The following is a 26,252-nucleotide window of genomic DNA, read 5'->3' as shown; positions in this document are numbered from 1 at the left end:
CCACATGATCTTCCATTCTCTGCAACATGACTTGTGACCAAAAAACCCTACCAGACAACAAGCATGGTCCAAGACAGCACTATAGAAGGACCTGGACACACATTTTACTTGCTAACTGGACATTGAAGCAGTAGCAACACACCAATGATCTCCTTTGATTAATCTTTTTTCCTGTCAGCATTTACATGAAGCAGAACCTGATTGGTTCCCCCGTGTTAACACTCCCTTCCCAGGCCTGAGCACTGGTAAACAGGGGATTTCAGTATGCCGTTATAAAGTAATTTTAAGGTACTTTAATTTAAAATATTTCATAGGTTTTTAAAAGTGAAAAGTTTTTGCCTATACTGTGGGTTACAGAAGTACACTTACCTTTGCATTCCTGTGACCCAAAGTCAGCTGATAGCGGGCTATTGCCTGCTATCATCTGACATTAGAGATGCCCCAGGCTCTGGAAACATCCTGACCATATTGTCAGGATCCACCCAGCTACCTGATCGATGGCTGGCTCCGGCTCTCCATGTGCAGTTGAGAGTAGGTGGCAGCTGTGCCCACCCTGTCCAACCCTGTGCTCCAGTGAACCCTGAAGGGCAGAGCTAAATCGGGTACTTTGACCGGACTGAGAACTGAGAGATCAGCGAGCATGTGATTGTCTTAGAGCTCGCCTGGAACAAATGCAGCATCACACCAAAGCTGCAGCATTAAGGTGTATATGTATGTTTTTTTTTTTTTAACCTCAAACTTCTCTTTTAAAGCGGAGTTTCGCCCACCCCAGCAAAAAATGTAAAGTCAGCAGCTATGCATACTATTAATATTAGGACACTTACCTGTTCTGGAATCCAGTGATGTTGGCACCCCACCCAATGTTTCCATCGGCTCTTGGGTGCTTCCGCCACCTTTTGTGGTAAGGGTAATTGGCAGTGAAGCCTTTTGGCTTCACTGCCGTCTCCCTGCTGCGCATGTGTGAACAGTGCTGTGCTTTCTGAATAGCCTGGTGGCTGGGGAAGGAGGAGGGGGGGGGCGAACTTCCAAGTGATCTCATCATGGCGAGATCTCTCGGAAGTGGGGATGGGCCAAATGTGGCAACGGAGGGGGGGGGAGAAGGCAGATAAGTGGCGCTTCCACTTTTGGGTGGAACTCCACTTTAATAAATATATCATTTCAATAATTTTCTATGTGTCTGAAATACAAAAAATATGTACTGTACAATACCATATAGCAGGCTGTGAGAAGCACCATTTTGTTCTTTTCAAAGGCACTGTGTTTTTTTTCTTTTGCAAATTCTTTTATATTTGAATTTGTAAGTATATAAGGTACAAAACAGAGCCTTTATGAGAATACAAAAAGGTACAAAAAAAAAAAAAAACTGCAAAAAATAAAAAGTAAAAACAAATATAAATACAAACAGAAGCAGCCTGGTACTATAGCCACTCAGATCAGGCCATAAGCAGATTAAGTACACAGAGAAGAGGACAGCTCGTTGAAGCTTCTCATAGAATGGTAATACTTGCTCCAAGTTTCCCAGTATCGGCTCCCCTACCAAAATCCAGGGGGGACCTCAGTTTCAAAGGGGGTCCCCAGGTCAATCCCATATAACAATAAGGATTTATCACTGCAAATCAAACAAAGGCTAAAATGGGAGCTTTGTTGGCTGTAAAGGATAGAAGGATTTCCTTCCACTTCAATCTCTGGCAAATGTGTCACCCTACAAAGAATTCATCTACGGCCTTAAAAAGGGTAGCTTAGCTTTAGCATTGATGTCACTCACTATATGATTTTCAGTTTAGTACTGCTACAGTTTGTCTTAAAATGAAAGAAATTGTTATAGCTAATTCCTTCTTAAAGTAATATTTGCAACTGTGTCCAAATGATATGGACATGCAGGTTGAAGGGAAAAAAATATTTACTAACCGGTCAAACAAAACAAAGTAACAAAACAAACATATTCAAAGACCATGCTTTGCACCAGGCAATGTCAAAAATGTACTGTATATTTCAGTTTTCCATAAAATCTGGCTGATATGTTTTTTCCCTTTCTGACCTCATAATGTTGCAGAGTCACCTACATTACTGTGAAATTAAATCTCATACTACCAGCAACTATATAAAGTTGCACCCTTGGTGCCCACACTGAAGCCTTTTGGCACTTATTGTGCAGCCCTGTGCCCCTGTAGACAGTAGTCCGTTTTCTCATAAACATAGGTAAAAATCTATTAGACTGCCTTCTAAAACAAATGGTTTAGTTTAGTGTACTGTCCACCCTGTCTACTTTTATGCCTTTTTTTCTCTAAACTTTTATAATTCTTGCTAAATATCAAATGTGACATAAAAGCATTTTTAACTGGGAAATCCGTCTGACTATTTAGATGTTGAATTTTAAAAGCAGCAGCAAGCCTGCTGATCTCACAGGTTTGGTAATCGGACAGAACAATGCTGCTTTTAAAATTCAACATCTAAACAGTCAGACGGAGTTCTAAGTACTGTATTTCACGATATAAACTCAGTTTACTGTTATAAATAAGTGTGAAATGCAAAACTCCGGTGGGTGTAACAAGATGTCCGCTTGCCCCCTTCTCGGTGTATCCTTACTGTGGAGCGGTGCTGGGTATAGCAAGATGGCGGCGACGAAACGTCACTTCCGTTACAAATTCTGACGGGTCACCTAATCTGACAAAACACTGGCAAGCAGTGGTGTGAGTGTGTCTGTCTGTAATGTATATGTGTGTCTATATATACAGTATGTATGTGTCTGTAAATCCAGGAAATGAACAGGCAGCTTCAGCTGCTCACAGTTAAAGTGGCTGCAGCCAGACTTATGTAGGGAGATTTCTGCAGCATATTTGGCAAGTACAGAAGCACAGTATATATAAAACAGTATGCAAAGTGGTTGGAGGGATGCTTCAGAATGGCAGATGTTTTTATTATAAATTCTGTGAGAAGACTGTAATATCCACCTTTTTTTAAGGTAACTCTATGCATAAACTTAAAGTAAGTTTAGCACTGCCAGCATTTTACAATCTTCTTGTTTCTGCATATACTGACTGCAGCGAGCATGGAAATAACGAATTAACTATTCTGAGATCTGTTTTAATGAATGGATGTGATGTAGAAAGCTAGAGATTGGAATAATCATACCTCATTTATTTGTAGAAGGCATTTTTGTTTTAGGATTAAGGGCCCTTAAACTACTTTATACAGAAAGCTAACTTTGAAGAACTCCTAACACTTACAGCATCAGCTTCTGCCTTTTCCCTGGACACTCTCCCACCAGCAACCACAGACTCCAAGGCGTTGACCCATCGCTGCTTGTCAGGAAAACTGGGTGCTAACAGATACAGTGTGCGTCCAGGCCAGCAGGTGGTATGCGGATGAGACTCCACCTTCAGCACATATGGCACATCTAATCAAAAGAAAATAAACATGCGTTCAAAAACTGACCATTTGGTGATTTTTATGTTTAAAAAAAATGAGGACTAGAATATAAATATATACACATAGAATTTCTGCACTAAATAAGACATAGGATGTACAGGCAAATAAATATTTGCCCATGTTCTGCAATGATGGATACTAACCTGACTTGGCAGTATTTACAAGTTCTGTAGATCCTACAGCTCCATGAACTGTGACATCACCATCAGGAAGACAAAGTTCAAACTCCTCAGATGGTCTCTGGCTGCCTATGTGCAATAATATAATTCTTAACATTCATGAGTTAACATTGCATGAATGTAATACAAGTAGCCACAAGCTACGTCCTACATAATAAATAAAATATAAAAATACAAAAAAATTAATAAAACTTAAATGGAAAGGTTGTCACTTGGAAGCAGTAACACAATTACATATTATTAGACTACTTACAGTCATAAGAATGAGGGTTACATAAGGCACTCCAGCTTCAGACCCATAGAATGAAGACTCCCCTATCCACAGTATAAAAAAAAAAGAAAAAAAAAAAAAAGTACCAAAACACACCTTCTTTTACTTCAGAATCATATAATAAAATCTTTGTTCCTTCTAGCACAACATATTTTCTGTCCCAGCCTTGCTGACCACGTTTATTGTTTCTAGAAAGTAAGAGACAGTTAGTATGAAACATTTCTTTAAAACAAGGCCTAACTTCTTTACTGCTAGAACTGTTAACACATATTTAGGATTTGTTTCAAGCCTTTATAAGAATTATTTTGCACTTCATTGTACAATGATAAGTCATATTATAAAAGGTACAAACAGGGATATTATACAAAGTCACAAAGACATGATTTAAGACTTATTATATTAACCCTTTTTTAAACTGTTTTCATTAATATTATTCTAACAAAATATATTTACACATTTTTCATTCAACAAAGTAGTCACCTTTTGCAGATAAAACCAAACACAGCAATCTTTCTACAATGAAAATCAAACATGGTTCCGAAAGCTTTACCTAACATTTATACAGATGTTCCTACAAATCAAAAAATTTCGGCTGTCACCAGAACTGGAATACAGAGGAAATCTTTCAAAAAGAACACTAGTTCCTGTAATGCTGATGACAACCAGGGAATTCCTCATTTTGGAGGTATTTCCTGTCACTTCCTGTTTTGGCTATGGGACAGGAAATGAAGGGAAATCTCCACAATGGATCCCAAATGGCAAAAAAAAAAAAAAAAGAGATTATAACTTTCTCTTACTCTAAAATGAAAAAAAAAAAAGCAACGCCAATGGATTTAAAGTCTACCGTTCCTTTTGAAGCAGCTCTGAGAATGGACCAACTGGGTAAAGACTAGGGGGTGTTTGCATGAAGTTGCATATTTCTGTAGTGGGTCCTTTGATTCACAGAGCTAGTGAGTAGTGTCCTAGACCCGTTACAGCTTTTTACAGCAGGAGGGAAGGAGTTCCTGGAATATATTCAGTGATATGTTGCAGACAGTTTCAACTGCTGGTTGCACATCAAAATACAAAAAAAAAAAAAAAATCATATGGAAATTGAAATATTTAACTATAAAGAAAAATATTTTTAACATTATTTTTTTAGTCCTGACCAAAACATGAAAAAAAGGACAGAAAATATGCTCCAAGTTAATTTTAAAAGTTAGTATTATATTTTTTAATTGTTGTATATATTTTTGTATATGGGATTTATATAGGGTCAACGGTCTGCACAGTGCTTCACAAAATGGAGGGAGACAGTACAGTTACAATTCAAAACAAAAAGGATCACATAGCCCTGCTCGTTAGAGCTTGCCCTGATATTTCATAATCAGTTGTTTATTCCTAGGTAGGGCTAGGACTCTAAATATTGATCTGCGTGCATGCAGTGTATTTTATACCTTGGTATCTTCATCCAGCCTTCCAGTCGCACAGAACCGTTTACATCCTTCATCTGCATCCCTGGGGAGTTCATTTTCTCTCTGCAGAAGGCCTCGTTGAAATGTGAAGCATATTCTGCAGGAAGGCCACACGTAGCTGGGAGGCAGGAGGAACACTTTGGGTGACACATGACCTGACATTCTTACAGAAAAACAAACAGAAATGCAGGTTAACAAATCTGCCCAGCAAGTAACTAGATGGGTCCACACACCGAGACAGCTGCCCTCATTAGCATGGCATATGACACAGCAATCTCAAATGAAGCTTGACTTACCTAAACATTTTGCACCTTGTCGCCCAAAGTGCACAGTATCCAAACACACAGAACATTTGGCTGCTCGCATTGTGAGCCCAACATTAAATCTGTGAGGGATATTATGATGCATTCGTTCCTTAAGGCGGCGGCTAAACTCTAAAGAAAAAACAAGAAAATAAAAGTATAAAAAATGCAGGTATAAAAGTTGCATACATTTGCAGTTTTACAATATCTGAAGGTATATTGACATGATCAGTGAGAAATATTATCAGTTTTTAACGCTTGTTTTGTCTCATTCTGTTAAAAACAGTTTAAGAAGCTTTCTGGCATTATTTGACACTATATAGTTTAAAAGCGTATAAAAGACCTAACTCTCTTTTTCTCAATAATCTGAGTATCTACAAACCCCTTTTATTTACCTTTTTATAACCAGGTATAGTCAGTCTCAAACACACCTTCCTTTCTGTCCCTTTTATATACAAAGTTTGACTGGTGATACAACAGTACTAGCTGATATAGCACCCACCAGTGCTAGAAGTAGAAATTGTCTTTTGTTTTTAGCACAGGTAAATTTATGCAGGCTTAGCTGGTAGCCAAGCCTGTCTGTTTATGTTTCCTGGGTTGGGCAGAAATCCAGGGAGAAGTGGATGACTCGCAGGTAGCATCACTGAGACCTCCCCCCTCTTTCCTAGAACGCACTAGAACCTTCTCAAAAAAGGAGTAGGGGAGGTAAGGTGGAGCTGCCCGGGGTATTCTGAGAGCCCTGACCAATCCCCAACTTGGGTTGGCAGGGGGCAGGCCCCCTCAAATACTCAGGGTCAGCCCTGCTGGGGTGGAGATGTTCAAGTGGAAGCTGGAGATGGAGTGTTAGGCTGTTGTGGCCTTTGAGGGAGCTCCCCAGTCTGGGGGGGTGACCTTGGGCCTGGGCTCGGGTGCAGACAGGACCTTCTCAAGACACACGGAGGTGTCCTGGACAGGAGGCACGAGAGCAAGGAGAGGACAGTGGGAGCACACTGCTAGGCAAGTCTCCAGGAGGAACAAGGAACAGCCAGGAGGGCTGGGGAGTGACACAATGTCAGGAGGACTGGGAGGCACGCCTGAGAGGACTGGGTGCAAGCAGTCTGGGATGGGTGCAGAGCCAGTAAGGGGGACTGTGGTGGCACGGGCAGTGGAAGGAGGCAGCTGCAGCCAGGAGGGCTGGCAGGGCCTGAAGAGGTGGTACTGGGACCAGTAGCCACGTGGGACAGCTAGCACTACCATATTTTGCTACACCATAGGGGCCCTGCCTGCAAAGGGCATTTTGCTTTGGGCCTGGCTGAGCCAGTGTCAGGCCTGCAATTCAGTGCTAGCTGGTCCTGGGAGTTGTAGTTCTACAAGCAAGTTTGTGCTGGAGGTAGAAGAGGAGAAGTGGGTGTATATACCGGATGTATATAGTTATGTCACTGAAGAATTCTGATTAATCACATGGGCATCCCATATGTACCCCATCCTAGTTAAATCCCATCAATAAAAACAACAAAAAAACAAGTACAAGGACTATTTCTTGACTGCTGTTATGTATGGAAATTCATGTGCCTGGCCGTGCAGAGTGAGAGACGGACCATAATCACCAGCAGCCCCTACGGGGGTACCACTACACTGAGATAGCAGACCTATGTATATTAGGGTTTCTGCACATGCCATAAAATCTATTTCTTGGAGTTGACTGAGGGACACAGGAAGACTTAAACTTTCAGGTTATACTGCAACCTACTGGAGGATTGGACACTGGTAAACCGGAAAAAAAAAAAAAAAAAACGTAGGCCATCCCTCCTACAAGCATGCCTCAGTTTTGTAGCAAAGCAGTATCCAGAACATGATCATAACCACAGAGGGATGGGACCTGTGTTTCTCAATGGATTCTAAAAAAAGATTTTACAGTGAGCACAAAAATATTTTTTCCCAATTCATTGATGGACACAGAAAGTCTTAAATCTTTGGGACATCAACAAGCAGTCTAAAGGGTGGGAACCATAGAAAACAAATGCTAACAGGCCCAATTAAAAACCAGCAAAACTGGGGACTATCCACCTGTTCGGCCCTGTGAGAGTGTGTGAACAGAAGAACAAGTAGTAACCTTGCAAATCTGAAATGTCTAAATTGTCTAATGCGGCCTTTCTCAACCGGTGTGCCGCGGCACACTAGGGTGTTGCCAGAGGTCCTTAGGTGTGCCGCGGGATCAAGGGGGAGAAGGGCTGTCAGGGGAGCCCAATTCCCTGCCGATGTACTGTACATCGGCACTGTGAGGGAGCTCTGTCAGTTTTAGCAAAATGAAGGTAAAGGGAAGGGGAGTGTACTGTGCTCTCTGCTTCCCGCTACAGTGCAGTACCAGGCTATGTGAAGGAAAGGTACTGTGCTAGAACTTTTAAAAGGGCTGTATACGTGTACGTGTGTGTGCATGCATACATTTGTGTACATTTGTCTGTATGTGTGCATGTATACATGTGTGTGCATGTGTCTGTACATGTATGTGTGTGTGCATGTGTCTGTACATGTATGTGCATGTGTCTGTATGTGTGCATGTATGCATGTGTGTTTGTGTGTGTACATGTGTCTGTCTGTGTGTGCACATGTGTCTGTCTGTGTGTGCACATGTGTCTGTCTGTGTGCGCATTTGTATGTGTTTGTACATGTGTATGTGTGTGTATGTTACTTTTAATCTTGACCCCCCTATTCCTGTACTGTCAGGACTGCTTTTTAGGGCTTGTTTGTGATTGCAGCAAGTACTGCTGCTCCTCTGAAAAGTAATTCATGTTCAGATCGCATTTCAGAGGCATTTGGCAGGCGGTAAAGAGGGAATATGTTGCCTCCTCACCACCTGTTTTAAGCCCGTAAATGTAGCATCACCACACAGCAACCGCGTGCAATGCACACAGTTGCGGGGTGGTTGCAGGGCAGCCCCATTCACCCTGCGTATACCTCCAGCTGCAGCCACAGCATGTGTACACCCCCAGCTGCTGCCTCTGCAGCTAAAGGGGGAGCAGTTGGGGGTGATAAAAACAGCTTAATCATGTAGTCTTACCGCCCTTTCAACCTGACATATAAACAAGCCCTTGGTTCACATCTGTGTGGATGCGTGCTGCCTGTAGGGAAGCCAATTAATTTCAATGGGCATCCCTATCCCTAGCGCGATTTTGCACGTGTTCCATGATACACAATAATGTGAACCAAGCCTTGAACGGGGTGCATCAAGACTAAAAATACTTTTCAAGGGCGCCCGACTGGAAAAAGGTTGAGAAACACTAGTCTAATGCCATAGTAGAGTGTGCCTTGACAGGAAAGCATGGAACCCAATCCTTGAGACTATCGACTTGTATGAAGATTTGATGAGACATCTAGAGATGGTAGAACAAGAACCACTACCCTTTTGAGCAAAGTCAAAGAAAGAGAACGTCTCTAATGTGTTCAAAAGGGGGTTTCTGGAGTGCAATGGGTACCGGATTCCACAGAGAATGAACAGGGGGAGCTACATGTTAAACCCTACTCTACGAAGTTCCTAATTAGAGGGTGAGAGGCCAACAGTCCCTAAAGCAGAATATAAAAGGGCATATACCTCACTCTTGATACTGCTAAGAGCCAAACACCGGGTCCATGCCCACCTGCAGGAAGGAGAGGAAACGCCCGAGGTGGAAGCCTTGAGACTCACACCAGGTGAAGTTATGCCTTCCACTTCCAATGACAGACATTGCAGGAAGTATACTTCCTAGCTTTTAGCATCAAAAACAAACCAAAACATGGTCCTGTCCATCAGAATCTGGGCTTCAACAGCCATGCCCTTAAAGCAGACTTGAGGGCAAGACCTTGTAGGTGTAATGGAAGTCAAACTTGGGGGGTCACGACGAGAAGGTTGAGGATGTAGAACGACGATAAGGACATTTAACAGTCAGAGAGGGTGAGGACGTCACAGTCTGTTCCTTAAGCTTCTTCCTCTGAGAAAGATGGATGCTTTTGCCACCAGTTGCATCCCTGATAACATTATCATCAAGAGCCGGTATGAAGAGACATTTCTCGAAGGCCATGTGAATTAAGATATTTTCTACAAGGGTTTTGCAGTCCAGCCCTTTAGCCAAAGTTTTGTTTGCATATACATGAGGCACACTCACAACTAAAGTTTAAAACCATTTGTTCAATGCGTTCAACAAACAAGGGTTCAACCTCAGCAGTGGTTAGATCACTTTTAAGAGATGTTGACAAGTACATTTTTCACCAGGATTGGGTGAGGGGCAGAGCTCTAGAAGGGTTGGGTACTTGGAGAGGCGCATCCTCTACCCAAAAAATTAAGTGCCTTGTTAAGGACGTTATTATCAAATGGATAGAAGGCAAATAGTCACTTGGGGGGAGTAATGCCAGGTGGTTTAAATCTCCATACATCAGACAGAGCATCTGCAGCCGATGGCTCTGAAGCATCTAAGTCCACAGGCAAATAAGATATAGAATATAGAATCTGAAGGAGAGGATGCATGAGTGCACATTTGTGTCCTCAGCCGTGAGACCCAGCAAACAAAGCAGTGATTTGGGTCATAGATTATAAATTTGAAGCTAACAAGGGAAACCAGACTTGTTCTGCCAACATCCCTTTATATAACATAAAATTGAAATCATCTCCATTGGAACTTTATAGGTGAATATTGTACACAATGTAACATACTCACAAAATCTATATTTTTATTTAATATGTAATAAACCAAATACATTAAAACCACATAATGGCTGAAATGTCTTTGCACGTCAAAACATTTTACATCTGTTTAAGCATTATTGAAGTATACCCAAGGACCCAGTATTCATATATTCTACGAACAGGAGATATCTCTAATGAGCAGGGGTTTGAATTTTGCACAAAATTATTTGAAACCAACAGCAGGAAATTTATACCTGCCTTATTAGAGCTGCCATCAGCCAAAATGAATATGTAAGATACCAAAGAGTCAATTTTGCAGACTTAGCATGGAACAAAAGACGAAGATTACATTAACCAGAGGTCTATTCTCAAAAAGACGTTTTCAGAGAAAAAAATATCAAATGAGTTAGTAGGAAAGGTGTATTGCTTTTATCTTTTTTTGTAATTCTTTATTTAGACGTTGTGCATTTACAAAAGATTGTGCCATTACTACAACAAACAATAAATGGGAGCAAGAGCTCCACAAAGAACCAGCAATAGCTTGCAAGAGCACGACCTGGCAGTAGTTTTCCAGTATCCGATAACACTAGATGAGATACATATTTGTCTACATAAGAAACTCGTAAGATACCAAACAAATAAACTGGAAATGAGGGGTAATGATCCCAAAATACACAATGTATGACTTTGAACATCTTACTGTGGTAAACCACTGCCTTCACCTTAAACCATGGGAAAAGGAGTATTCCTTTTATCTAACTGGGGCTGGTGGGGTAAATCAGACAATGGTAACGATATGCCCTCTGTAAGCTTTATAACCCATTACCATAGTCAATTCTGTAAAATGGGGGGAAAAAATTGACGAACATTGGCCCATTCTCCTGCAGGACCCTCATTTGAAGCAAACAGCCCCTAAAAAAAAAATGAGATTCTCATACATAAGAGTACCCAGCATCAAAAGTAAGGTGGCAACTAGTAAAGCATCCACCACAAAAAACAAAAACAAAAACTGTTCAGTCCCACCTGGTAGTTTGTTTCATAATCTGGTTAGTTTGTTGCAATGCAGGAAGAAAACATGCTTAACCTGCAAACATGTCCAGCATGGCCAAAAAAACACCATCTGGCAAAGAAAAACATAAAGCTTTTCGTCCCAATTTGTAGTGTATTGTCTTCACTTGTCCATGCGCCCATTTATATGTTGTAGGACCATCAGAACCTTTCGTAAAAGGTTTGGTGGGCATCACCGCCTGGTTGAGGAAGGCAGCACCAAACAGTGTGCCTAGACATTTTGCTGAGCACTATGGAAAATTGTCAGATGACCTTATAGTTATCAATTTCAGATGACCTTCCCCCCGGCAAAATGATTTAAGAAACTATGTGCACAGGAGACATACTGGATATACTCTAAACACCAGGAGGTCTCAATAAAAAGATCAAAATTAATATTGTCATGTAATCCTGTTGTCCGGTATGTGGTTCTCAGGACCTTTTGGTTTTGAGGTATTATCATGCCATTACATTAAATGGTAGACTTAAAAGAAATACAGTATATGTATGCTAGTACATTAGTGAAAATATATATATATATACACACACACACACACACACACACACAGAGTATCTCACAAAAGTGAGTAATGTGAGGGGTGTACACATATTTTATCTTGACAACACTGAAGAAATGACACTTTGCTACAATGTAAAGTAGTAATGTACAGCCAGTGTAAACTTGCTGTCCCCTCAAAATAACTCAACACACAGCCATTAATGTCTAAACTGCTGGCAACAAAAGTGAGTACACCCCTAAGGGAAAATATCCAAATTGGGCCCAAAGTGTCAATATTTTGTGTAGCCACCATTATTTTCCAGCACTGCCTTAACCCTCTTGGGCATGGAGTTCACCAGAGCTTCACAGGTTGCCACTGGAGTCCTCTTCCACTCTGGTGGATGTTAGAGACCTTGCGCTCCGCCACCTTTCATTTGAGGATGCCCCACAGATGTGCTCAATAGGTTTAAGGTCTGGAGACATGCTTGGCCATTCCATCACCTTTACCCTCAGCTTCTTTAGCAAGGCAGTGGTTGTCTTGGAGGTGTGTTTGGGATCATTATCATGTTGGAATACTGCCCTGCGGCCCAGTCTCCGAAGGGAGGGGATCATGCTCTGCTTCAGTATGTCACAGTACATGTTGGCATTCATGGTTCCCTCAATGAACTGTAGCTCCCCAGTGCTGGCAGCACTCATGCAGCCCCAGACCATCTCACTCCCACCACCATGCTTGACTTAGGCAAGACACACTTGTCTTTGTACTCCTCACCTGGTTGCCGCCACACACACTTAACACCATCTGAACCAAATAAGTTTATCTTGATCTCATCAGACCACAGGACATGGTTCCAGTAATCCATGTCTTTAGTATGATTGTCTTCAGCAAACTGTTTGTGCATCATCTTTAGAAGAGGCTTCCTTCTGGGATGACAGCCATGCAGACCAATTTGATGCAGTGTGCTGCGTATGGTCTGAGAACTGACAGGCTTTATATATTCCCTTATTCTGAGGCCAAATTTTTTATTTGAATACTCTTCTATTTACTATTCCTTTTTTATTCAACCTTTTGATATAATTTTATGAATTTATTGTTTACAATAATACAATTTTATGTTTTATACCCTTCGCATATTTTACACATTTCTTAGCACAGCTGTTGATACAAGGTATGCTAGGAAGCCTTTTTTGCATGCACATGTAGTAGAGCTGCACGATTCTGGCCAAAATGAGAATTACCATTTTTTTGCTTAGAATAAAAAGATCACGATTCTCGCGGCGTAAAATATTTCACATTATACAAAAAGATTGGGCTAACTTTACTGGTTATTGTTTTTTTTATTTATTTAAGTGTAATTTTTTTCCCAAAAAATTGCATTTGAACGACTGCTGTGCAAATACAGTGTTTATATATATATATATATATATATATATATATATATATAAAAATAATGTTTGAGGGTTCTAAGTAATTTTCTAGCAAAAAAAATGATTTAACCAACAAATGTCAGAAAAAGGTTTAGTGTTTAAGTGGTTAAAATTCCCTCATTTACACACCAAAGTGTATTCCTTTGATCTAAAAGGACAAATTGTTACAATGTTTATACTTAAGTTCCACTGCTAAAGAATGTTGTGATTCTTGGCAGACTGCCCATTTTTTTTTTTCCTTTCTTTTGACGGCTGTTGGCTTCAGTAGAGCAGAAGAGCAGAGAGAATTATCTGCATAGAAATACTTTGTCAAGATCGCAAGGGGGAAAAAATTGCGATAACGATTCTTAACGATTAATCTTGCAGCTCTAACATGTAGTTGTAAGGGTTAAACTTGCCCAGTGTTTAAATAGCGCCATTACATCCAATCACATAGGCTTGACAAAGATGGGCTGCTCTAAAAAGGAGAAGTCACGCCCCCTGTACAGCTGATAGGCGTGTGATATAATTTCCGGTCCAGCCTTGCACTCCAAGATGGTTTTACTTCCTGGTTTCTTTCCATTACCTGGCTGGTGGCGGTAATCTTGCCTGGAATTTCAGACCCCTGGGGAGCATTTCAGATGGCAGCCTGGTGATATTTATGATAAGCGGTGACTGTCATCTTTTTGAGTGGGTTGCAATAGTCTTTTTTTAATCTAAAAAAGGTTTCCTATTGCTACAATAAATTTAGCGGCCTCTTGTTTCCTTTGTCCTTATACAGATATTCTTCAGTCTGTGGCATTAACCTTTGATGGACTATGAAAGATTGTATTATCCCCATCCATAGTTGTACATGTGGTCTAATAATTGCTATACCTCTGCCTCCTGTTTATTCCGCCACAATCTATTTTTTGCCTTTTGTTTTTTTTATCTCAAGTAAGATATATGTGCTGCACAAAAGGTTGAGAGATTTATGTTTATTATTTATTGCCTTTTTGTTCTCTTTTATTCGGCTCAGTGGAACTTATCCATAACACTGGGTGAGCCAAATATGGCATTTTGGAGGAGATATTTTCTTTATTCACACCTGACAAATCCACCATTGATATCACGCCATCCAAAGAATGCCCCGTACACACGGTCGGACTTTGTTCGGACATTCCGACAACAAAATCCTAGGATTTTTTCAGACGGATGTTGGCTCAAACTTGTCTTGTATACACATGGTCACACAAAGTTGTCGGAAAATCCGATCATTCTGAACGCGGTGACGTAAAACACGTACGTCGGGACTATAAACGGGGCAGTGGCCAATAGCTTTCATCTCTTTATTTATTCTGAGCATGCGTGGCACTTTGTGCGTCGGATTTGTGTACACACGATCGGAATTTCCGACAACGGATTTTGTTGTCGGAAAATTTTATAGCCTGCTCTCAAACTTTGTGTGTCGGAAAATCCGATGGAAAATGTGTGATGGAGCCTACACACGGTCGAAATTTCCGACAACAAGGTCCTATCACACATTTTCCGTCGGAAAATCCGACCGTGTGTACAGGGCAGAAGTGTTCAAAAATATGAGTATAAAATTCCACAAATTGTAGGATATTATTATCTCTACCAACAATTAGTGGTGGGCTAAGTGTTTTCTGAAACATTATCTCCACTCTAAAATTTCTCCCGTGGCCTTAGGGTCCTTTTTTAGACCATCTGAAAAAAATAGGATTTTTATAACAGCTTACCTGTAAAATCCTTTTCTTTTGAAGTACATCACAGGACACAGAGCCATAGTAATTACTATGTGGGTTATAGTCCACCTTCAGGTGCTGGACACTGGCACACCCTAAACAGGAAGTTGCCTCCCTATATAACCCCTCCCACTACTGGGAGTATCTCAGTTTTGTAGCAAAGCAATACACATGTATACTAGAAAGAGGGGTGGGACCTCTGTGCCCTGTGATGTACTTCAAAAGAAAAGGATTTTACAGGTAAGCTGTTATAAAAATCCTATTTTCTTTAATCGTACATCACGGGACACAGAGCCATAGTAATTACTATGTGGGATGTCCCAGAGCAATGCCAACTGAGGGGAGGGAGACACAACGAAAGTAGGGCACCATGAGATCAGAGAATTTATACTGCTGCCTGCATTACACTGCGCCCAAAGGCAACATCCTCATGTCTTTTTACATCCACCAGATAGAATCTGGTAAATGTATGGATTGAAGACCAAGTTGCGGCCTTGCAGAATTGAGCCATGGAGGCTTGGTGTTGCACTGCCCACGAAGCACTAACAGCCCTAGGAGTGCTCTTTGATTTGAGAGGGTAGAACTACCTCTTTAAACCATAAGCTTGAACGATTACTTGTCGAATCCAAATAGAAATGGTAGGTTTCGATGCTGCCTGTCCTCTTTTAGGACCTTCAGACAACACGAACAAAACATCCGTCTTCCGAATCTGGGCAGTCGCCTTTAAGTAGCCTTTGACTGCTCTCACCACATCAAGAGAATGTAGTGATTTTTCTTCCATAGAACAGGGTTCTGGAAAAATGAAGATAGCACAATATCCTGGTTTGGATAAAAACCTAATATTACCTTCGGTAAAAAGTTAGGATGAGGACGTAATACTACCTTATTCTTGTGAACAGTAAAAAAATGGCTCTTTACAAGAAAGAGCAGCCAATTCTGATACCCTTCTTGCAGCAGATATGGTTACCAGAAAAAATATTCCCTTGGTCCTTTTTTCACAAGGAAACTATGTCGTATCGGTCCAAAAAAAAGGCTGTTTTGTAATGTAGACAAAACTAAATTCAAGTCCCAAGGGTTCAGGGGTTACCTAACCGGAGATTAAGCCATGTTACCCCCTGAATAAAGTTAGGAACCAAAGAATGCGAAGCAAGTGGTCGTTGAAATAAAACCGATAAGGCCGAGATCTGTCCTTAGAAGCACTCAAGGCCAGCCTTATTTCTCACCCCAACTGCAGAAAGTCAAGGATTCTACCTTTGACCTATTTCCTGGGGTACAACTCCTGGTTTCACTCCAGGAGACATATGTTTCCCAGACTCCATAATATATAATTATGGAGGCTGGCTCCCTTACATTAACCAAGGTAGAAACTACTGAACCTGACAGCCCACGCTTCTTCAGAGTGTGGGTCTCAATAGCCAGACCGTTAAATTTAGCATTTGTAAAGTAGGATGGAACACCTGACCTTGCGATAGAAGGTCTGGCCGTGATGGTAGGGTCCATGGGTCCCCTACTGCCATCTTTACGATCTCTGCATACCAAGATTTCCTGGGCTCCGCTGGGGGCCACAAGAATCAACGATTTCCCTTCCTGCTTGATCCTGCGAAGAAGTCTTGGACGCAGGCAGAATAGGAGGGAATGCATATCAGTGAGAACCGATTCCACGAGAATAGCAAGGCTTCTGTTCCGCATGCTAGCGGATCCTTTGTTCTTGACACAAAGTTGACAATTTCTTTGTTGAACCTGGACGCAAACAGATCTATGTCTGGGATCCCCCATTTTTGACATATTGACAGGAAGATATCGGGGTGAAGGAACCATTCTCCCGGGAACAACTGCTGACGACTCAAGTAGTCCGCCTGCCAGATTTCTATTCCTAGAATGAAGACTGCCGATAGGCAAATTACATTGTTTTCTGCCCCAGATAGGATATGATTCACCTTTCTCTGGGCTGTACAACTTCTTGTGCCTCCTTGGTGATTAATATAGGCCATTGCTGTGGCATTGAAGGATTGATCCTGGAAGGACAATACCGTAAACTGAACGTTCAGGCCCTCAGGACCAAGAGCTCTGCCTGAATTTCTAAAATGTTAATTGGCAAGGCTATTTCTGATCTGGGCCACTTCTCTTGGACAGTTGCCTTTTCCAGGACCGTTCCCCAACCTAAACAAAAAAGGTTGGCATATGTTATTACCAGCTAACTGAAGGAAGGATTTTCCCCTTAGTAGATTTTTGGATATTAACCATAAACTGAGGCTCCGGCGCACCTAGCCTACAGGACCTGGTATTTCCAGGTGGTCTCTCATCCGGGTACTAACCAGGGCCGACCCTGCTTAGCTTCCAAGATCAGACGAGATCGGGCGTTATCAGGGTGATGTGGCTGTAGGCTTTGGAGTCAGACACATTGGGAATGTAGAGCTTGAACCCTTTGTTCCAAGCCAATAGGATACTGTTTTGCAGCAGTCTTGAATGAAACTGAGCATAAGGAACAGCCTCGAATGAAGCCACCATCTTTCTCAACAACCTCATGCAAAATTGAATAGAAGAAATTCATCTTGCTTCAGCCACCTAAATCAGTTCCTTTATGACGCTGATCTTTGCCTGGGGTAAGAATAGCCTTTTCTGAGTGAACCTATGATCGGACCCAAGTATTTTAGTCTTCTTCATGATTTTAAAGAAGATTTCTCTTAGGTTGAGAATTCAACCTAGATATTCCAGGTAGTTGAATGTGGTGACCATACTTTGGTCTAAGCGGACTACCGACTGGTCTTTCAAGAACAGATCGACTAGGTAAACATAATCGTTATACCTTGGGCCCGTAATCAGGCTAGAAGAGGGGCCAGAACCTTTGTAAACACTCAAGGTGCAGTAGCTGAGCCGGAAAGCAGAGCTACACACTGAAAATGAAGATTTTCCACCTTGAAAAGTAGATATTACTAGAGAGCGAGGAAATAGGCATATGGAGGTATGCATCTTTGATGTCGATTGACGCCAGTTCTCCTCCCTGTAGGATGGAGATAACTGATTTGGATTGACTCCATATGAAAAAAAAAAAAAGAGTGGTTATATTCTTCAGGAATTGAATTTAGATTTTTGAGATCCAGAATGTCCATTCGGATTTGGCATGGTGAAAAAAAACAAAGAGGTTTTAATCAAACTCCAACCTCTGTTCTTACATGGGGACCCCCATGATCACTTTTTTCTTTTTCTCTGGATCCTTAGAAACGTTTGATCTGAGAAAACGAGGAGACTGGAACTCTTGGTACTCCAGTTTGTAACCTGGAGCTATTGAGGAAGTCCCCCATTCGTCTTGACACTCTTCCTGCCAGAGCCTTGAAAACTGCAAAAGAATTGGAAAACAGTTGGAAAACGCCGCACTAAGCCCCGCCCCCACATCGCGCCCCCCTCCTTTCTTTTTCGAAAAAAGAGTTTTCCCACGCAAGCACGGGCCTCCGATCTGACGGGATCGGCTGAGTGAGGGAGGGATGGAGTGGAGGAGACCTGGAAGCCGCCGCCGTGTAGGGGCGGTGAAAGAGAAAGGCATTGCCGATCGTTTTTAGTTCTCCCTTATACTCAGCCTCTTGAAAAGGGGGGGGTTCAGCTCAGGTGGAGGTGTCTGGAGGAATCAAAGCCCCCCAAACTTACCGGAGGTCTGCCTGCTAGCCGGAGGAAAAAAAGTCTGCTGTTTCTGTGACACAGCGTGACTCTGAGCAAAGCATGAGAAGGTACGTGCTCCATACAGCCCCCAGTCGTGACACTTAGGCATGACAACATTTACTTTAAAGGAGACATTTAATAAGAAAATTTAAAAATTCCTTAGAAAAACTCTACTTACCTTTCCCGCTGCAGGGTTTTCTGTGGTAAAACCAACAGACCCAAACTTCACCCCTCACGGTGGGTTCCGTTAACACACTTTCAGGAACCGGGGACCCTTGGGGAACCCACAATCCTGGACCTGTAAAAATCACCCCGCCAGTAAAACTTTATGGCCTTACTACCAAAAGTACTGGATCCCGGGGTCCAGCTCTCTAAAAAGAGAAGAGTTACAGGCAAAACCTTGTTTCTTCGGATACGAGGCCCGGGTACCATTCAATTCGGCCTAAAAGACACTTTGAATGAATCCGGCTGCATAACTAGCCCCAGCAAGGATTGCTCCAGAGGAGCTCAGCACAGCACATCTTCACTTGTGACCAACACCTTAGACACTGGTGAAAAAACTGAGATACTCCCAGTTGTAGGAGGGGTTATATAGGGAGGCAACTTCCTGTTTAGGGTGTACCAGTGTATAGCACCTTAAGGTGGACTATAACCCACATAGCAATTACTATGGCTCTGTGTCCCGTGATGTACGATTAAAGAAAAATGGATTGCATTTATCATTCAGAGAGATAGAAAATTTCTGATCTTCAGTCTGTGAGATGCTGTAGCTAATGTACACTGGAATTAACCTTTGATGGACTATGAAGGACTGTGTTATTCCCATCCATAGTTCTACAAGTGCTCCCATGATTGCTATACCCCTGCCTCTTGTTTACTGTGCCATAATCCATTGTCTTTTGTCATATAACGAAAAAGACCAGTTACTCAATGCTCTATATATGAGGGGGAAAAGGAAAAACATTGAAGAAGCCCCCAAGAAAGGAACGAATGGTTGGTGAAAAGGTAAGTGTGCCTACTCCCAGATTTGATAAAAGTGACAAACAAAAACCAATAAAAGAAAGCAACAAAAATAGTCCAGCATTAAGAAGTCTGACATTGGAAGGTGCCCTTCTCCCTGCATAAGGCCTCTCTCAATTCTCCCCTATACTCACTATGAACCACCAAGCATAAAGAAGTTTTATGCATGATCCCTTCAGGGCTGTCCGTGGTGTACTGCAATAACGTATAAACAGATGTAAAATGTTATGATGTACAAAGATATGTCAGCCATTATGTGGTTTTAGTTTGTTATGCTTTATGGTATATTAAATAAAAAAATATAGACTTAATGATTTGTTACATTGATACCATCTCTGTTGGGACTTTATAGGCAACTATTGTACACAAGGTCATTTAAGGCCATAGAGTTTTGCATGATCATGGTAAAGACTTCAACCAAAATGACAGAACATGCAGCCAACACCCATCAATACTAAAGAAGACTCTGGGGGAAAATAGACATAAAGAGCAGTGGAAATCGTGACTCCCAGGCTGTGGACATCAGCACCTTCAGTAAGCACACTGCAAGCCACCTCAAATACAGTAGTATAAATAATGTTGGGGGCACTTGGTACAGTGGGACTGCACGTTATCCTCACCCCACCCCTCAAGGCCCTAGGTACCTCAAGAAATAGAGACAGCTGATACCAAGTGAGGGTCGAGTGGCCGGACGTGACCATAGTCACTGTAGGAGTGTAGAAGAAAGGGATAAAAGATCCATGTGGGTTTGCAACCATGAGCAGCAGCAAAGAGATGTTTCGTCGACACTGTGTGGCAGGAAAGAAAGCATGGAATTCATGCACGGCACTCTACCCAGTAGCTGACATCAGCTATGGCATTAACTCATTCCACTGGGAAAAAAAGAAAAGTCAGGAACGAGGAACAAAGGCACCCACTAACCTATGCAATTGTGGTGGCTCCCAGTGCTCAGCCCGACTATCCCTGTGCTGAGGCAATGGAAAGCGCTCCACAGCCAACTTTTACCAGAATGGAGTCTGTAAAGCGCTCTGTAGGGAACCCAATGGCCAAATGTCACTTCCAAGCTATCCCTGCAAGGTCCAGTCTGAATGTGGTGCTCAAAAAGACAGGCTCAGGAGGATTATGCCAAATAGCGTGAATTGAAGAGGCGAAGCTTCAGAAGCAATGTAGAGAAGAGTCTTAACTGAAGAAAAAATTTGAAGGGAAAGAAAGTGCTAGAAATAAATTGGTTATTCATTAAAGTGTATCTAAACTCAAAACCAAAAATGTAATATATTGCAGCTTACTAGTCTTTGTTGTGGCTGCTTTTATTTTAATTATTCATGTTTTTATTTATTTTTACCTGGCAATCCTTCAAACAACACACTCTGTCCCTGGGTGGCTACATCACTCCTCCACTTTATCTATGGGAGGCATGGTTGTTACCCTATGTTGCTCCCTTAATATGGACTCTGAACACGTCTGTTTTTCTTCATCTCCAATACATGGGGGCAAGGTGATTGGTAGTTTACAGAAGATATTCTTCTGTGTAGCTCACAAAAATACATTTATAAATAATAGTGCAATAGCATAGTAAGGCTGTGCCTTGCATTACCATGAATTGCAGTAGGGCAGTCCATTCATTTGAATGAGCTGCCTACCCCACCTAAATCACACTGAGGAAGTGCAATCCTTTTTTGTTTTAAATTGCACTGTACCAAATTGCATTTTGACTAGCAAGGTGCATTGGCGATGCCATTAAAATTAACAGCACCGCAGTGCGCCTGCAAAGAAGGATGCACTTTTTTTGTGTGCGTTTTAGAAACATGAACAATTTTACATACAGTCCGGCATTGCACAAGAGTGAAAGAATCCTAAAGGGATAGAACATTCTGATATTTAGCCGTGGATACATTTCTCACCTTCAGGTGCTGAAGATTCTTTCCTTCTGCTGGACGGATTAGCAAGCAAACTGACTGCATTTGGTTGATGCTCTGGAGATCTAACTAGAGCAGACATAATAATCTGCTGTCTTGCTGTACCAGGTGTAGATGGAACAGGATGCTCAGCCACCTTGAGATGGGCCGCTGTAGAAGACAGAAACTTTTCAGAAGATCATATACAGACTTTCAACTGTGTGACTACAGAGGTATGTACACCTATATTGGCCTTTGGCTCTGATGTGAATTCAAAATTATTACAACAGAAAATAGCACTTGATTAAGCAGAAAAAGCATATAGTTTCCATCCAGGGTGAAACTATAGCCCATTTTTTTCCTTTAGCTTTGGATATAGTTTGGAAGGATTAGAACCCATGTCAGGTTTTACAACCTTCAGTGGCTTCATTGGAGAGATTTCTTCACTTTTTGTCTGGTAGAAAGGCTGTCTCCAGGACAGGAAGCAAGGGGAAATCTCTCCAACAGCAACAGATAGAAGTAAAAATGTTTTTTTTTTAATTATTCAGGGGAATGCTAAAATCTTGGTCCACTTAATTTTTTTTTTCTCTGTTGCAGTCCTCACAGCAAGGGGAAATGAGCCCCAGTTAGCAGTAAAACATGACTGGATTTTTACCTGTTCCCATTCTATCCAGTATTGTGAAAAAAAAAAATGTTTGTACCTTTGGTAAAATTAATTTTTTTTTTTTTAATTCTTTAACTGTTGTGTTTTACGGTCGACTTCAGGAGGTTGAGACACTGGAAAACAACAAACAAGTAGGCCTACCCCCATATAACCCCACCTCTAACCGTCATGCCTCAGTTTTGTAAACAAGGAGTAAGGAAGGACAATAAAACACAGGAGCATGACCTGTGCCCCTCAATGGAGTTCAAGAAAAAGATTTAAGCACTTCCAGAGGGCGAGGCGAACGTGATGTTGTAAACTGTGCAGTCCCGCCCGATGCGTTATCACTTTCTACTTTTATACAAAATCATAAGTGATGAAATGCATTGGATGGGACCACAAAGGAAACATCACACTTGCCCCACTCATGAAAGGCTTGCTGGTATGAAGACGCTGATAGTGACATGTCATGTTATATGGATGTTTTATTTTTTGTTGGCATACACAGTGCTTTGAGCACACAGGGTATGTGCTGTTTGATGCCCCTGTCAAAGTTGGAAGTGACAAAAATGTTATTTTTGGTTTGCAATTCTGGAGTACCACGTTCGCCTGGGCCAGGGCAATTAGAATCACCAGAATGTCTTCCACCCAAATCCTGCAAAGCAGACGAAGTGAAAGCTGTAATGTTGGAAAGGCATAAAATTAGGAGGAACTGATCCCACGGTGTCACCAGAGCATCCACTGCAAACGCTCGGGGTTCCCTGGTCCTGGATATGAATTTGCAGAGTTGCACTGAACCTGGAAGACAGAAGATCCACATTTGGGGCTCCCCATCTTCTGTAGAGTGTATCAAACAACTCTGGGTGAAGGGCTGTTGATGGCTGAGAGATTCCATCTAGTCAATTTGCAAGCCGGGAATTTGGACGGAGGCAGGTTGGGGACATGAAATTCTAACAATGACTGGATAAGAGCCACTTAAGCAGCCTGACGTCTGGTGCCTCCCTAATGATTTATGTACATCACCACTGTGGCATTGTCCGACTGAACTTTTACAGGGAGCCCTCTAACTGCACCAACCATAGCAGCAGGGTAAGACGAATATCCTTTAATTCCAGGATGATGATGGGCAGCGACCTCTCCTGCGGTGAGGTCCCTGGACCAAGAGATTGTCCAGAACTCCACCCCAGTCCACCATACTGGCATCTGTCTTTAGGACCTCCAGGACAGAAGAAGAAATTCTGGAGTGTAACTGCATCAGGAAATACAAAACTTCATCCTCCTGTTCCTTGTCAATAAGATATTCAGTTGGAGGGGCCTGGAATGAAACTGTGCAAAGAGAACTGCCTCAAAGGAGGCTACTGTTTTTCCCACAACCCCCATATGCAAAATCAAATTGACGGAATTGTCAGAGTTTGAGGCAACTTCACCTGAGTTTGCTGAGCAAGACATTTTTCTTGGGGAAGCATTACACTGGAATGAACTGTGCCCAGCATCAGGCCTAAATATTCCAACCTTTGGATTGAGACTAAAGCTGATTTCTGAAAATCCAAACCTCTTTCGAGTTTCCACCGTCCAAGTCACAGTGTGCTCCAGAAACGGAGCTGACTGCTCCATTAGAGGCAACTCACCCAGGTAACATATGACAGGAATACCCTGAATACGTAGGAGCCCCAAGACCAGGGATAGCATCCTGGTGTATACTCAGAGAAGTGGACACATGAACAGCAGGCCCACAAATTGAAAATGGTAGTCTTCCACTACAAACTGCAGGAACCAATATTGGGTGCAATATTGGGTTGTGCAGATATCCTTGACATCCACAGATACCAGGAAAAAAATGACAATTCCATCCAGACCTTCTGCACTCTGAGAAACCTAATGAGCTTTTTGAAATCAAGCATGGGATAAACAACTCTGTTCAGTTTTGGGAAGCTTGAAGAGGTTAGCGTAGAAACCGAGAAACCTTTCATTCTTTGGAAACTGGGACAATCACTCCCTGGGATAGCAATCAAGTGGCCCAAAAAGGACAGTCTTTTTTTCATAGAAACACTTGAAAGCATAAAATGCAGAGGGGTAAAGCACTGAAATTCTAGCTTGTTGCGGACCCATTTGTCCACAATATCCCCCTGCCAAACGTCCACTACATCCAAACAAGTGTTTCCTTGCAGAACTGGGGCTTAAATACCAAGGCTTGTGGTTGGCGAAAAGAATGTAGAAAGTAGAAGGCGGGGAAGGCTTTTGTACCTTGGACTTTGATTTTGTCTTAAGCGTCAACAGGGTACTCCTATGCACAGTTACCTTTTGGATAGAATCATCCAGAGAAAAAAAAAATAAAAAAATAAAATTTCTTCATAAATTTAAGCCAATATGTACTCTGCTACATATTTATCGTAAAAAAAAAATAAATAAAATAAATAGGCGTATATTGATTGGTTTGTGTGAAAGGTTTGGCGTCTACAAAACTATGGTGTATATATACTGGAATTTTTACTTTTTTTTTATCCTCTTCATCACTCAGAGGGTCCCAGCAATCACTGGCTGGGACCCACTGATCGGCTTGTGCTGTGACTATTTACAACACAGTTGGCATGGCAGGCGTGCATGCCCCCTGCCTGGAAGAGCTGGATCATGTACTAGATAAGTGATCTAGCGCAGGAGAGCTGCTGTCGCCCTACAACTACGTAACACGGTCGGAAAGCACACAAAGCTATCATACATACATTTCCCAGAAGAATACTCAGCCTTCTATAATGAAGCTATAAAAGACTCCAGTGGGGATGACCCTAAAGTAATAGGGTTCCCAGGATCTAGGTTACAGGTATACTGAGTATTTGCCTCTAGACGCAGTAGTGGAGGATAGGCTGAGATAATCCATTGTTGTGGAACTGTGCTGTGTCTTTGAAGAGACATGATACACCACATATCAGAAAACAGCTAGGCATGGCAGATTGAGGCAAGATCTCTCTACATACAAAACCAAGCAGCAAGTGCTGATGAGAGCCCTAGGCAGCCCAGAGGTGAACAAATCACTGAAACAAACCACAAGGAGCTTTATAAGCAGAAGAACAACAGTGCTTCCTCTAGGCTGAATGGCAGGAACAAAGCGTAGAGCACAACATTCCACCTAGGGGATGATGACAGAAATTTTTAAATGGCACCAACAGATACCAACTGTGAGGTAGCTCCTGTTGCTTCAGCCCTACTGGCTTTATTCCCTATGTAAGTCTTCAGAGACTGGATCATACCAGAGACTGTTCCACAGCTCTAGACCTGGATAGCGCTCTGCAAAAGGGGCCAGCCTGAAGTGATCTAGCAGGACTTAATTTTCTGACTAAAGCTCCACTTTAAATATAATCCCACTACTAAGATCTGTGTCATTCTAAAACAATAACTAAAGTTGCAGCTGCGCTAACAGCAAGGTCATAATAAAAATACAATGTGTATCTAAAATGATGCTATTGCTACTATTTAGCCACAAAGTATTGGGCTTCACAACAGTAAGGCCCCTTTTACACTTGTGCGACTTAGGACTGCAAAGTCGCATGACAAGTCTTACCCCATGATTTCCAATGAGTACCATTCATATCTGTGCAACTTCAAATCGCAGTGACTTCAAAGTAGTCCCTGTACTACTTTGGTTCAACTTTGATGTGAGTTGAGGTCCATAGACCTCAAAATTACACAGATATTCCCTGAAATCGCAGCAAAATCACGCGACTTTCAAGTCACGGCAGTGTGAAAGGGGCCTAAGAATGTGTGCCTTGGCTTTAAAAGATAAGTTCACCTTTTGAACAAAAATAATAAATGCACATTTTTTGTAGGTAAAAAAAATGCACATTGGCTCCTGCTGCTGTCAATCAAATCTTATGACGAGGGAATGAGGGGCGGGCCCATACAAGTGCCCCCATAGGAAGCGTCTCAGTGGGTGGGGGGAGCCAGGAGCGCCAGAAGAGTAGGATCAGGGCAGCTCTGTGCAAAACCATTACACAGAGCAGGTAAGTATAACATGTTTGTTATTAAAAAAAAAATGTCCAAAGGTTTACAATCATCTTAATGCCAAAGAAGCATCCATTG

General features: G+C 42.0%; 1 protein-coding gene and 1 pseudogene across 6 annotated transcripts in view; both read right to left on the bottom strand.

Moving 5' to 3' along the window:
• CIT (citron rho-interacting serine/threonine kinase) overlaps positions 1 to 26,252 on the bottom strand; it is a 244,589-nt gene that overhangs the window by 35,263 nt on the left and 183,074 nt on the right. For 5 of the 6 annotated variants that reach the window (XM_073629324.1, XM_073629322.1, XM_073629323.1 and 2 more), the window contains 6 exons: positions 21,542 to 21,706; positions 5,630 to 5,767; positions 5,316 to 5,496; positions 3,976 to 4,067; positions 3,573 to 3,677; positions 3,228 to 3,397 (listed from right to left, as the gene is read on the bottom strand). In XM_073629324.1, coding sequence (XP_073485425.1) covers positions 3,228 to 3,397; positions 3,573 to 3,677; positions 3,976 to 4,067; positions 5,316 to 5,496; positions 5,630 to 5,767; positions 21,542 to 21,706 — 851 coding nt within the window. The remainder of the gene's footprint in view (positions 1 to 3,227; positions 3,398 to 3,572; positions 3,678 to 3,975; positions 4,068 to 5,315; positions 5,497 to 5,629; positions 5,768 to 21,541; positions 21,707 to 26,252) is intronic. The other variant, XM_073629325.1, reaches the window with a different exon arrangement.
• Positions 17,233 to 17,351, bottom strand: LOC141125158 (5S ribosomal RNA; annotated as a pseudogene).

This window comes from Aquarana catesbeiana, linkage group LG01 (assembly GCF_042186555.1).
Source record: "Aquarana catesbeiana isolate 2022-GZ linkage group LG01, ASM4218655v1, whole genome shotgun sequence".
NCBI lineage: Eukaryota > Metazoa > Chordata > Amphibia > Anura > Ranidae > Aquarana > Aquarana catesbeiana.
This window is presented reverse-complemented; position numbering and strand designations above follow the sequence as displayed.